The sequence below is a fragment of the Salvia miltiorrhiza genome, chromosome 4 (genome assembly GCF_028751815.1).
Source record: "Salvia miltiorrhiza cultivar Shanhuang (shh) chromosome 4, IMPLAD_Smil_shh, whole genome shotgun sequence".
Lineage (NCBI taxonomy): Eukaryota > Viridiplantae > Streptophyta > Magnoliopsida > Lamiales > Lamiaceae > Salvia > Salvia miltiorrhiza.
Window position 1 is genome coordinate 46,534,148 of NC_080390.1, and position 13,986 is coordinate 46,548,133.

General features: G+C 35.9%; 2 protein-coding genes across 4 annotated transcripts; one reads left to right on the plus strand and one right to left on the minus strand.

Annotated features, from left to right (window-relative positions):
• Positions 1-2,937: 2,937 nt before the first annotated feature.
• Positions 2,938-6,474, minus strand: LOC131023820 (rac-like GTP-binding protein RHO1). Its single transcript, XM_057953425.1, has 8 exons — positions 6,334-6,474; positions 5,883-6,248; positions 5,031-5,118; positions 4,791-4,900; positions 4,593-4,656; positions 3,639-3,703; positions 3,434-3,499; positions 2,938-3,321 (listed from the first exon to the last, which is right to left on the minus strand). Exons 2-8 carry the CDS (start codon positions 5,979-5,981, stop codon positions 3,220-3,222), a joined length of 594 nt encoding a protein of 197 aa, XP_057809408.1. The 5' UTR covers positions 5,982-6,248; positions 6,334-6,474; the 3' UTR covers positions 2,938-3,219.
• A 90-nt stretch (positions 6,475-6,564) lies between these two features.
• LOC131023818 (cell cycle checkpoint protein RAD17-like) lies at positions 6,565-13,234 on the plus strand. 3 transcript variants are annotated; one of them, XM_057953422.1, is made up of 13 exons: positions 6,565-6,699; positions 6,865-7,089; positions 8,583-8,640; positions 9,081-9,160; positions 9,244-9,291; positions 9,375-9,431; positions 9,572-9,674; positions 10,443-10,753; positions 10,833-11,184; positions 11,504-11,629; positions 12,110-12,308; positions 12,389-12,449; positions 12,864-13,234. In XM_057953422.1, exons 2-13 carry the CDS (start codon positions 6,883-6,885, stop codon positions 13,077-13,079), a joined length of 1,818 nt encoding a protein of 605 aa, XP_057809405.1. In that variant the 5' UTR covers positions 6,565-6,699; positions 6,865-6,882; the 3' UTR covers positions 13,080-13,234. The 3 variants fall into 3 exon arrangements, with proteins under 3 accessions (XP_057809405.1, XP_057809406.1, XP_057809407.1); XM_057953423.1 differs by lacking the exon at positions 6,565-6,699 and having other exon boundaries at positions 6,748-7,089; positions 12,389-12,448; positions 12,875-13,234; XM_057953424.1 differs by lacking the exons at positions 6,565-6,699; positions 6,865-7,089 and adding an exon at positions 7,140-7,765.
• The last annotated feature ends 752 nt before the right edge of the window (positions 13,235-13,986 follow it).

Sequence of the window (13,986 nt, forward strand, 5' to 3'; positions counted from 1 at the left end):
AGGAATTCAACAAATTCACCAAAATTAAACACCCTTGCCCAAGAAAACTCCCAACACCAGACCCCCTCTTTAGCAAATCCCATCTCTCCAACCTTACAATCTTTTTGATCAGTTAAAGCAAATAACTTCCTAAACCTAATCCTCAAAGGAATCCCGCTCCCAACCCAAGGATCTTCCCAAAAGATTGTGGACATCCCGTGACCAAGAGAGAAATTAAGGCTCTCAAAAAACACCTTACCCTCTAGACCACTCAGAAGACCTCTCAAATCTCTCCACCAAAAAGACTCAGTGTTAACCGAAACCCTTCTCCTAAATCCCCCCAGACTGTTCCCATAAATGGACTTAAGGACCCTCGCCCACAATGCATTCGGATTATTAATCCATCTCCACACCCACTTACAACGGAGGGCATGATTGAAGTTTTTTAAGTTTCTGACCCCGAGACCTCCATCCACCTTACTTCTACAAACTTTATCCCAACTCACCCAGCTGATTTTTCTTCTATCCCCCTTCCCACCACCCCAGAGAATATCCCGCTGCAATTTGGTTAAAGACTTGATAACGCTCACAACGGCTTTGAAGAAAGACATGTAGTAAAGAGGAAGAACAGCTAAGACCGAGTTCAAGAGGATGATCCGACCACCAAAGGAGAGACATCTGTTCTCCCAACCTGTTAACCTCTTCTGCAACCTCTCTTCAACTTTCTCCCACACCGCTTTCTTTCTATGATTTGAGCCAATAGGGAGGCCCAAGTACTGAAATGGCAGCCTACCAATTTTGCAGCTAATAATCTCTGCTAAGGTAGACGTAATATTGGGCTCAACATTAATGCCATGAATGGAGATCTTCGAGAAGTTGACGCGAAGACCTGATGATATTTCAAAGAGTCGTAGTATCCCTTTTATTAGCATAGCATTACTTTGTGTCGCTTTACCAATGATAATGGTATCATCGGCATATTGCAAGTGGCTCACCAGAACCTTGTCTTTCCTGATAAAAACTCCCTCGTACAAATTCAGGGAAATAGCCCTTTGCATAAGGCAATTAAAACCTTCAGCCGCAATAAGAAAAAGCAAGGGAGAGAGAGGATACCCTTGTCTGATTCCCCGTTGCAAAGCAAACTCTCCAGAAGGACTACCATTAACATGAATTGACATGGTAGCTGAAGAAAGGCAAGCTTTAATCCACGATCACCATTTCCAACTGAAGTTCATACTTTCCAACATTTCATCAATGTAATCCCACAAAATCGAATCACAGGCCTTTTCAAAATCTACTTTGAAAATCATGCAGCTAACATCTTCCCTCTTGAGAAAGTCCATAGATTCGTTCAGCACTAAAATTCTATCAAGAATTTGCTTGTCGCCCATGAAGGCACTTTGATTCTCCAAAATCACTTTACCGATCACTTTAGCTAATCTCTTGGCCAGAATTTTAGCGACAACTTTGTAAACACATCCAATCAAAGAGATTATATACATCCAATCTAAGAAAACTTTGCAATCTTAAAATTATATACAACCTCTGGTTCAATTCATTTATTTGAGGGTTGCCTTTTCTATTGGATTAGTTATAAACTTCATGTAATATAAAAATTATGAATCATTTGAATCTAATATAAAAATATTTATACTTTCATAGTCTTAGATTCGAAGCTCATAAGGACACAATTACAATGCATTTATAAAATCATGAAAGTGCAAATATTATACTCCCTCCGTCCCTGAAATAAGTTTCTCTTTTTCCTTTTTGGGACGTCCCCCAAATAAGTTTCTCTTTCTTTCTTTCCATTTTTGGACAACTACCCCACCACTAATAATACTTTATTTATTCTTACTTTTCACTTTTTCACCACTCTCAATACTAATTATAACACATTTTCACCTTTTCATCATTCCCAATACTAATTATAACATATTTTTCTCCACTATCAATATACTTTATCACTTTTCCTTAAAACTCGTGTCGTCCCCAAAGAGGAACTTATTTTGGGGACGGAGGGAGTACTTTATACATTAAGTACAATTATTTTATTGATTAAATACAAGGTTCATTTTTTATATAGATTTATACATTTTTTTTATACAATATCATCTCTTGTTGTATATTACGATCTTTATCCACCAAAAATATACTACTTTGAGTTCGACACGAATTTTAATAAAATGATTGATAGATTTTAGTGGATAAAAGGTCTCACCATATAGAATTGAATTTGTTATGGTTGATTAAGTGATTATATACAAATGAGTAATTGTAGTTAAATGAGAAAGTATAATCTATGTCCACAAAAAAATTGATGTACTCTTTATGAAATATTAAATCGGATGATGTTGTACATTTTTAGTGGACCGAGCCACCGAGGTAAGTAATACTCCCTCCGTCCATGAAAGAACTTCCTAGGAGGGAGTGGCACGGGTTTTAATAAAATGTTGTATAGTGTATTGAGAATGGAGAAAAAGTTGTAAAGTGTATTGGGAATTGTGAAAAAGTATTAATAATTTATTGTGTTGTTTTAATTAATGTTATTTGAGTGGTGGGAATTGTCTTAAAAAGGGAGTATTTTTTAAGTGGTGGGATATTGTCCCAAAATAGGAAAAAGTAGGAAGTTCTTTCGTGGACGTCCCGAAATAGAAAAATAGGAAGTTCTTTCGTGGACGGAAGGAGTACTATATTTGTGCATTGTTCTTACAGAATAATTCGTTTCAAATTAATTTGATCATGACAATTGCTTCATAAATAATTGTCATAAAATAGTACATTAATCTCTGAAAAATAACGCAATCCTCTAGTACTTGAGATGAATTATTTTCCTTGAAAATAAATTAACAAATTAATTGCCAACCCCCTATATTCTAGGTTTACACATGTAGAACCCAAAAAAATCACATTCACCCTCTTGTGATCAAAACTTATGATTACAAAACACAAATTAAGTAGAAGAAACAATTCAACAAGCATTAATACTAGGAGTTTTATGTCTGGTCGATACATAAACAAAAACGAAGGAAAACAGGAAGTGGCCTAAAAGTGCGACCTAGCAATTCAAAACCAAAAGCACTATGTAGAATTCAAGCCACATGCACTTTCACATAGATCAATAGTACTTTGGGCAAAGGAATACACGGCGATTTCCTACTTCTTACGCAAAAGGAAGAGAAAAGGACGTAGATGGTGTGGAACGACGAGAGGTGGACATAAATCTTCACCTCAAGCTGATCACAATATCGAGCAGGCTTTTTGAGCCTTTCCCTTCTTTTTCTTTTGCTTGGGTGGCTGGAGAACAACTTTAATGGCAGCATCAAAAACTGCTTTCACATTCTGTTTTGAAAAAGAATGCAACAAAACAGGTTCACTTTCATATCTTGACATCGTGATGAAAGTGATTTTAGTAAAAGCTCTCTGAAAGTAGGCGCAACTAATAGCAACGTACCTCTTGCGTTTTTGAACTACATTCAACATAAGACGGAGACGCAATCAATTTCCTCAGCTCCTCTCCCTGTAAGTTTAGATTAACAACAATAAAATCTACAGCAATAGAGCCTAGCCATCACAGAAACCAGCAATACATACTAGAAAGGAAAAAAAAAAAAAAAAAGAAGGCTGACATAAGCATAACCCAAGCCACAGAGTTTCACCTGTGCATTGGTGATTGGTACAGAGCCTGGATGATTTTCAAAGAACTGCTTATCATCCCGAAGATCTGAATCCATCACAAGTCGTGAACAAACAACAAATAAGACCTTTGTTGAATGAATTATGCCATATTGTAACATATAAAACTAAAAAAGAAAGAAAATATCAATTTGATATATCATAATAACCGTACATCTAGATTTTCCATCCTTAAAATTTTAATAACAGCATTGAAATAAAGCTGTATACATATACATGAAGTCCTGAACGGATCACGAACAATTTTCAGCAGGTGATTGTTGTAAAACCTAAATTGCTGCAAAAGCAGCTGTTAGTGAAAGCTTCCTATAAACTCATACAGACCAGTGTGAACAGAAGGATCTATACATTAAAGAAGAATAGAAATGATCATCTAGAAAGAAATGCCAGAATTATACAATCACAACAAACAGGGTAGACAGATAAGAGCAGCTTGAATGAATAAAGTCCAGCAGGGGACCAAACTAAGGGTAAGTTCTTATTACTATCACATAAACAGTTTCTAAAATCAAGAAAGGACGGTGATTTCAAACGCTTGTGATTTCACCTAAAATTTTATTAGCAACGGTTTTAGCTTATCGTAAGTATCACGGGCTAAAATATGGGGGAACATTCACTTAAATATTTTTTATCCCACATAGCGGTGCATGATAATTACAAACTGGAAGTTTGTAGTTATAAAAACTAAACAAAAGAGTCTCCTCTCACTCTTGGGTCATGCATACTATTCCAACAGAATGGCTAGTGTTTTGTACAAAAGCATGGCAGTCTGGCAGAGAACTTGAAGCTGACAAGATATATCTGTCATGCTTCTAAGAAAACCAATCATAATATTCTCAATTTCAACAAACACAATAGCAGAAGCATCTTTAACAAACAACAGACTGGTTCATGCACCTTGAAATTTGATATCTTACCAAGTTTTGTGCCAACAAGAACTATAGGGACACCAGGAGCGTAATGCTTCAATTCGGGAATCCACTGAATTAGAAATGCACCAGAGACCCCAACAAGAAAAGGACAATTAACATAAAGATATTGTTGCAAATAAGAGTGGACAGCATAAAAGAAAAAAAGGATTAATAGAAATATTGTACGGGCAATCAAATCCATACCTTCTTGGAAACATTTTCGTAGCTTGCCTTGCTGATAAGAGAAAATGCCAGAATGAAAACATCAGCTCCACGATAACTCAAAGGCCTTAATCTGTTATAGTCCTCTTGCCCTGTTGCACAGAATAATAACCTTAGGGTCATATGTTAGAACTATAAGAAGAAACACAAAACTAAATTCATTTATACAATTGTAGGTGTAATCATCTTCGGAAGTACAGTGAATATATTTCTATTAATTACCAGCAGTATCCCACAGGCCTAGGTTAACAGTGGCTCCATTGACGACAACATTGGCACTGAAATTATCAAACACAGTAGGCACATAATCCTGTGCCATACAAAAAACAAACAAAAATGTTAAAAACATATGATGGGTCATATTTCAGATAATAAAGAATATTGCTTCATATCAGATGCAAATCAACACCAGAGCAATTAGCTTCTAGGACCATTACGGCATAATTGTTTCAAATAAATCAGAAAATAAATGCTGGGGCTGGCCAAGTAACAAGAGGAAATTACCCTGAGATCTACAACATAATTGTTTCGATAAGTAGCACCAATTTTATGGTTCACTCGACAAGGGGACAAGATCCAGATGAACAGAAAAATATAGAATCAGTTCTCTAATTATTAGCAAAAAGATGGTAATATATCAATGTGCTTGTCTATCTTTAAGTGAAAAATCACCTATTCAATAAGGAAAATCCCATGTCAAGTAACTATTCTCTGTCTCGACTCTCAATATGATTCTCACAACTATGAAATAAAAAGTCAAAATCGATAAAACAGTACTAGTTTTCCCAAAATCTTCCTACTTTGGAGAAAGAGCAATCCCCATATCACCAGTAACGATATGGAAACATAAGGTGCCTCTATGCATATTTGTGTCTTTTCATTCAATAACGCCAGAAAATTTCATCAATTATCCTAATCCAAGTTCATAATCATCACAAAAGCACAACGGGAACCATACTTTCTATTTCCCATTTCATCTATTCCACAAGAATACATATAACACCAAAAAAGGGGGACATTTCAAATCCTGTGAATAGTTCAAACACAAAGATCATTTAGGAAAAAAATGCAGACCGTGGGGAAGGTATTGCTGGTATAGGAAATCAAGAGGCATGTCTTTCCAACCGCACCATCACCCACCGTCACACACTTGATGAATCTTGAAGCGCTCATTCTTTCGGAATCTAACTATCCCCGCTTCCTCGCTCTCTCTCTCTCACTCTCACTCTCCCTCTAGGCAATGTGCAATGACCGACTATACCTAATTACCAGAAATGCACAATACACACGTAAAAAGAGCACAAAGAGTTTCCGGGTTTCCCATTGTTCCTCCCCTTGAAAGATGGGACAACTAGACAATCAGCCAATTCGAACCCTAACTCTTGGGGCAGCATGTACGGAAGAAGAATGTGGTTGGAAAGGTAAATGGGGGATCACAATCTAGAGAGAGAAAGAAGAATAATATGGTTAATTGATCAGAGAAAATTGGTGTGATAAGAAAATGGGTGGCCATCACGCATAATACCTTATTTAGCCGGGAAATACTGCCGTTGAACCGCTCCCTTCTCCCCACCGTTTTTCTCGCTGCTCTCTTTGGGTCCCAATTTCCAACATTTTTTTAAAAACTTTCCACTTCTTCAAATTTACTTCTTGCTCCACGTTTTTTGGGCTTATTACTCTGTTTGCAGTTTAGATCTAAGTTTAGGAATTTTTAGTACTCCTCGCCCAAATTATGTTATGAAAAACCATTCATCAAACATCTTTATATTTTATTTTTTCCTTTCCTCCGCAAAACATATTTCAACCCGTGATATGCCTATACATCTTTATATTTTATTTAATATACGTATATTTTTATATAAAATTCAACTGCACAATACAAGCTTATGCGGTACGCTTCTCAATACCACCCGCGTTTCTTTTTTTTGATTTAATTTAATTTTTCTTTGATAACCCGCGCTTTTTTAAACCGAAGCCACTCCCCAAAATTGCCTCTACCCGTTTTCTAGGGTTTAAAAAATCTTACTGCTAATTTGTAAAAATTGCCAAACTGCAGTTCCAAAACTGGCCTTCGATGGGGAAGGGGAAACGGAATTCAACCATTGTCATTTCATCATCCGATGATGATCAAGTTAAAGATAAAAACTTATCGTCGAAAACTGATGTCAGATTCTCGAGATCAGCTCCAACTAGGAAAAACCCTAAAAGGGCTAAGAAGGTTTCCGTCTCCAGGTCTTATTCATCGCCATTTCACAACTCTAGCGTCATTGATTTCGATGAGGTACGTTCTGGCATCTGTTACAATTTCATTTACCTTTATATTGGATTACGGGTGTTTTCTTTCAATTTGAAAAAAGTACTGGCTTAACGATTTTGTTTTTAATTCACAGCCCTGGCATTTCTTTTGCGTTGTAGATTCTGGGTAATTTTGTTGAGCTAAATTTCTATTAGTGGAGGGCTAAGTATTCAGCAATGCTGGATTTCAAATATAACATTAACCGGTGCATTATAAATTTTAGCATTGGCTAGTTTATGCAGGCTATGTTAAGACTCGAAGAATATAAATGGGATTCTACTTATTCACTGCGTTACCCTATGGTCACTCCTTTCTTGGTCCATTCTCATTGGCCAACTGATACACTGTTTCACAACGAACTAAGAAGACCATGGAAAAGCATCCTAAACTGAGTCATGGTCTTGATTAGTGGCTGACAGTGAGACTGAGAGAACTGCAATTGTAGTAATAAGATATTTTCTTGCACCTTTGTAACTAGGCAAATGCATCTTGAGATATTCCTGTGAGCTTACATATTTTGAAGCATGAAATTCATAGATTTGCCAATCAAAATTGAGGCAGTAGCCACTTGAGCTGTTGGGTCTCTTACTGGCCTGAGAGAGCATGAAGCTTACCACCAAAGTGCTGCATGATTACATTCTTGGCCTCATTCTGGGTTTTGGTTAGTCACAGTCACACAATAATGCATAGTTTTCCTGTTATTTTGGAAATAGATGGATTAGTTGGAAAATAGATCTTACTCAAGAATGATATTTTATTGTGACTATTGAAGTCATTTGTCATTTGATGGTGCGTATCAGTTGACCTGGATGAAGTAAAGTTGAAGATAGTGTGAACCATTTTTTCTAATTAGATAACCACTTAGGTTCAATTAGTCTAGAAAATAGCAACAGTCAAGGTTTAAAATATTTGGCAACCCATCTTATGTGTAAGGACATCAAGTTGTTCTACGTTTTATTCAGTTTCTTTATTCTTATTGATGAAGAGGGAATTAAATATATGATAATTCTTATGAAACATATATAAGCTTCTCTTTTTGGAAAAGGTATCCTGTTTCTAGTGAGTAAGAAAGATTGCTTAAAACCAGTGCATTGGTTACTAGACCTAGTAAAAGTTACTTTGAATCTCATTCTAATTCAATAATCAAGAATTCTTAGTTGATGTGCTTTAGAGAAAGAGAACTAGAACAGACCGTCAATCCTGGTGAATGTCCCCATCAATGAAAAGGTCAGTTTAGGAAATTAGAGAATATTTGGTTATGGTCATATTCTCGTGGATGATTTGTTTCTGAGAAACAATATCATCCCTATAGCTCTGTAACCTGTCAAATGCTGGTGAATGTAGGCTCAGGCTGTTGAGAAAAGTAAGCCTTGAAAATAATACAATGTGATAAAAGATCTGAAAAGTTCCGTTAATTACTTTTTCTCTTGGTTAATATTGAAATCCTACATAATTTCTCATGCTATTACTGAATTCAGGTCAAACAGATTTGTGAGGAATTTGATCAAGGGTTCCCTCAGTTCAAGGTAACATCTGGTATGCTGTTATTATGATTTTATTTATTAGATTGCATTTTCTCACTATTTATAATGAGGTTGCCTTTCCTATTTTTATGAAGAGTATATAGGATTACTCTTTGTGATTAATGGTCCTTCCTTTGTTATTACTAATATACTCATATATTATTTGCTATCATGACCATGCTGTTGTAGGTCCTCATTGTTCATTTTGTGTTTATTTTTTAGTACTCTATGAATATTTCCCCTTTATCTCTATATCCTTATTTGCTTGTTGTATGAGAGTACTGAATCTTGATTTATCTGCAGTTGCTATAAATTTTTTATTTTGAACTTTGAAGTATTGAATACAGGTCACTTCCTTCTTTGAAATAGGCTGGTTTGTCTACATTCATTTGATGGATGTGTAATTTTACTTGCTGTCGCTCTGATCTTTGGTAAATACATGGTATTGCATAGGTTCCAGTGGTAACAAGGATCTGTGGGTTGAAAAGTATACGCCTAGTTGCTTAGCGGAGCTGGCCGTTCATAAGAAGAAGGTGCAAACCACTTTACGATTACTTTTTCCTAACTTATTCACACCTAAGTTATGTAATGTGCATGGTTTTTTCTTGGTTGGCAGGTTGAAGAAGTTAAATCATGGTTTGAGGAGAAATTCAAAAATAGTGCGGTATCTCTTCTAACATAACCATTGAGAACATATTTTCTTCTGTCTTCTTAAAAGTAACAGGCATTGTTTCTTACTATGCGCAGGATAATTCATGCAGTAATGTGATCCTCATCTCTGGGCAAGCGGGAGTTGGAAAATCTGTAAGCATTATTGTTGTGACCTAGTTCTGACAAGTATTTGCATTATCATTATGCAATGTGGAACAATATACATTGTCTTTGTTAAGAGAATGTTTTGGTTGTTTCAATAATGCTTATTCATCAATGACATAATATTGTAGGCTACCATCTATGCTGTTGCATGTCATCTTGGAATGGAAGTGTATGAATGGAGAACACCTACCCCCACGATATGGCAGGAACATGTGCATAATTCTGGTTCAGGTACTCACACTGTCTATATCCAGTCTCCATATGTACCATCCGAGCTGTAAATATTAAGCACCTGAGCATGGATAGTTGTACTGCTAGATTTTAAACGTGTAGCTGTGTAGGTATGTTTTGGAAACAGTAATGTTAGCCTCATAAATGTTTGAGATATACAACATACAGGAACTGAGGCTTACATCATGTGAAAGTTAGAACCGGGTGCAACCCAAATTTGTCCTTAACTAATTTCATTTTATCTGGGAAAAATCCCAGAGAATTAACCTCCTTTCTTTCTTGGTGTTTTGAAGACAAAAGTAAAATACATGACTAATTGCCCCTTGGACCTATAATGATTTAGGTTAATAGTTTGAAATGAGATGTAAGATTATCCGTGCTTCTCCTTTGTTGCCTTCCTTGTCCAAGAAAATATGGGAAAATGGGAAAGAAACATGTTATAATAGTGGTATAAAATTTCATTTTTTTTTAGTAGGTTGACCCAGATAGTTCAGCATTGCACTGAGTGTTGTTAAAGTTCTTGAATACAATTTAAAGTTGCTGCACTTTTATTAAGCATCAATCTATAAGGTAGGATTGTGATTTAGCAGGAGACTGATTGGTTGCATCTCTCAATCTCTCTCTCACTTTGCATTTCTTTAGTTTTTCACGTTAATATATGCAGTATGCTTTATTGAATCAGATACTTCACATCCATCTGTTGTTACATATGATGAGGTCCAAAATTGACATTTGATAATGTTTTATTCAATTTTATTTCTGATATAGGGATTCAGTATATGTCAAAGTTGGATGAATTTGAAAGTTTTGTTGAAAGGATACGGAAGTATGGATTAGTTTCTTCATCCTTAACCAGAGTATCTCCTGCATCAGTTGTACTGTTAATTGATGATCTCCCTATGGTGAATGGAAAGGTCTCCTATGGAAGACTTCAGAGGTGCTTGTATCTTCTTCTGCAATCTGTCCGTCTTCCAACAGCCATATTGATCAATGACTATGGCCGATCTGAATCTTCAGAACAAAATGGCCGGTATTGGGAAGAGCTCCAGTTATCTCTTCAAAATGCAGGGGCTTATAAGGTTGTGTTTCTCAGCTTGTCATATCAAAGAGCTACTACTTGTGTTTTGCTGATGTTATTGCATCCACTCAATCTCTCAGGTGATGCTTAATCCAATCACTGTAAATTCCATCAAAAGAGTACTTACAAGAATTTGCAGATCGGAAAGACTCAAAGTGAATGATGAGCACATCGATGTTATAGCAAAAGCCAGTGGAGGAGATATAAGAAATGCTATTACATCTTTGCAGTACTTCTCATTGAAACCACATCCCATGGATTATTTATCTGTTCCGAATTCGGTCACAACTTATCCAGAAAAAAAACAGATTGAGACTGGCTGTTTTGATGATGGAGTTCTGCCATTTGGGAAAGATGCAACTCTGTCACTATTTCATGCACTGGGAAAATTTTTGCACAACAAGAGGGAGACTGGAAGTGTAGTTCCACCAGGTATATCAATGCAATTGGCTTGTGTATATCATATGCTTCAAGTGTTGAAGACTGATGGAGATATATGGAAATGCAAATTAATGCGTGTGAGCTAAAACTTCATAGTGGAGTTTGACCATCACCATCATGGTGTGAGCTAGACCCACCTTCCCTAAGTATCTTAAAACACAAAAATACTAGGATACATGAACTTGTTTCTTTTGTAGATGAGTCAAAATCTTGAAAAGAAAATCCTTCAACAGCCATTTTTAGATGTAAGAAAATAGACAAATTTAGAAATTTGTGGCTGCTGTACTGACTTTTTTACATCGTTTTGTAGATACAGATGCAATTCTTTTAAAGGAGAAATTTACCAGGTGTCAGATCAAAATGGATGATCCAGAGCTGGTGCTTTGTCAAGCACATGGGCAGGCGCGGCTTGTTACTGATTTTCTCCATGAGAATGGTAATCCATGCTGTATGCTATCTCCTTCTTTAAAATAGTACTCCCTCCGTCCAAAAAAAAATTGCCACATTGTGGACAACATGGGTTTTAATAAAATGTGAGTGAAGTTGTTGGTGGAATAAGGGTTCCACTTTAAATGTGAGTGGAGTTGTGTGAGTCCTATTACTATAAATGGAAGTGGCAAATTTTTTGTGGACGGACCAAAAAGGAAACTGTATGCAACTTTTTCGTGGATGGAGGGAGTAGTTCCTTTTCCATTTGAAAATTTTAGTAATGTCTTAAATCATGTGTGAGGATATGTTATATACTTCAAGGCCCAATTGTTTCTATATTTACCCTGTGATATCAAATCTGTGTTATTTTCCAGATTACACTTATGTAATTTTCTATGTGAGAGTTAGACTATCCAAAGACTTGTAAACTAGAGTGAGCTGCTGGACTATTGGTGATTTTATTTTTGTTTGATGATTGTAATCACAGTTTTAGATTTTGTGAATGAGGAGGCAATTGAGGATGCATGGGTTGTAGGAGCATATTTAAGCGACACTGACTTGCTTCTCACCCCATCCATTGGAGGTTTAAGTAAAACCTGGGAAGCTGAGAACCTCTTACAATCTGCCGCTGCTTCAGTTGCTGTTCGTGGAGTTTTGTTTGGGAATACCAGTCCCCTATCTTCTCGGTATAGTTCCTGAGAAATGTGTTCTTTGTTATTTGGTGAACAAGATGCTAATGGCGGTCATTCTATTTCTGGCTATGCAGGTGGCATGCAATTCGCCGTCCTGTGCTCTGGCAGGTTGATCAATCTCTGAAGCACAATAAGGTATGTTAGCTAAGGACATAATAATGGTGACATCTATATCATTGTCAAAATGATATCTTTGAATTTGATCTTTAGACATTTCTACTAGCTCTTGTGCTCGGAAATGAGATAACCAACTTGCCATAAAATTATTAGATTTTCAAATGTATATACTAGGTTCCTTTGTTATCATATAATTGCTTATGGAAAGAACCAGTCCGATGTTTACTCATTGTTGTGTGTGTGTGTTTTTTTCCCCACATCCATTTAGTACGTTTCTCAGAGTATCAACCTAAACATCCTTCATCTTGTGTCATCAACCTTTTTTATGCCGCGATGATCTGTTGACTTGTAGTGTTTAGGAAAAAATGTACTTACACCTTTGGTTTATATCTAATCCATACCGTTTTTCATCTCTCGTTAATGCATTTGCAGAGTCAAATACTGAGTCAAAGAGTTGATGCTCCTATCAGTGCAAGTTTGTATAGCCATTCTACTTTAGCAACTGAATATAATCCTGCACTCAAATGGCTTGGACATAGAGTTGCAGCAGATGCTGAAGTCCTAAATGAAGTTAACTTTGCTGAAGATTACTGCTGCGATATGAGCTTAGATGATGAGGTCGACGATGATGAAATAGAAGAGTGGTAGCGTTCGATGCTTTACCGCCGCCAGCTTTCTGTTTTTGTTAATATGTAAATGATGTATGTATATATCAGGTCTACTTTAGGAAATTTCTTCATCGTTTTTTGACGAAATATTACTTACGACATTCGTAGTGAGGAATTGTTAACTGCTCCATGATATCTGCATTGTTTGGTCATTTAATCTTATGGCGTTTAATAGGACAAGAGGTGTATTGTTACTTTTTTTCGTGTTAATCTGTTTTATCAATTGTTTAACAAATAATTTCCATGAACATTCCATTTATTTGTTCTATTACTGCAACTACATGCCATGCTTATTGAGTAATTCTCTGTCCTCATAAAATGTTTTAATTTGTTATTTTTGTTTGTTCTCATAAAGTGTATCCAATTTATTTTAGGTAAATTTTTCACTTATAATAAAGTGAGATTTTTACTTCATTCACAACACATTCAACTACTTTATTAAAATCCATGCCATTTAAAAATAGATACTACTTCCTCCGTCTCACGAATCTTGTGTCATTTCTTTTCGATACGAAAATTAAGAAAATGGAGTAGTATTTAGTGTGTAAAGTGTGGTAGGTGAAAAAGTGAAAATGTGAATAAAGGAAATTTTTTTTGCCATATAAGAAAATAACTCAAGATTGATGGGACGGCCGAAAAAGAAAAGTGACTCAAGATTTGTGGGATGAAGAGAGTACTTTTTATAAGGACAGTATTAAATTATTGAATCAGTGAAATAGTAAATATAAACATTACATGAGAGAGTGAAATTGGGTCTCTGTTTTTGAATAGTTGCCAAAGTTGGCTTGGGATACTAAACACAAGGTTACTGACTGTTTCTGGTTATATATATAATACATGCAATGTATCTTCGTGTTTCTTGGACGATGGATAGTCAGACTGGAAAA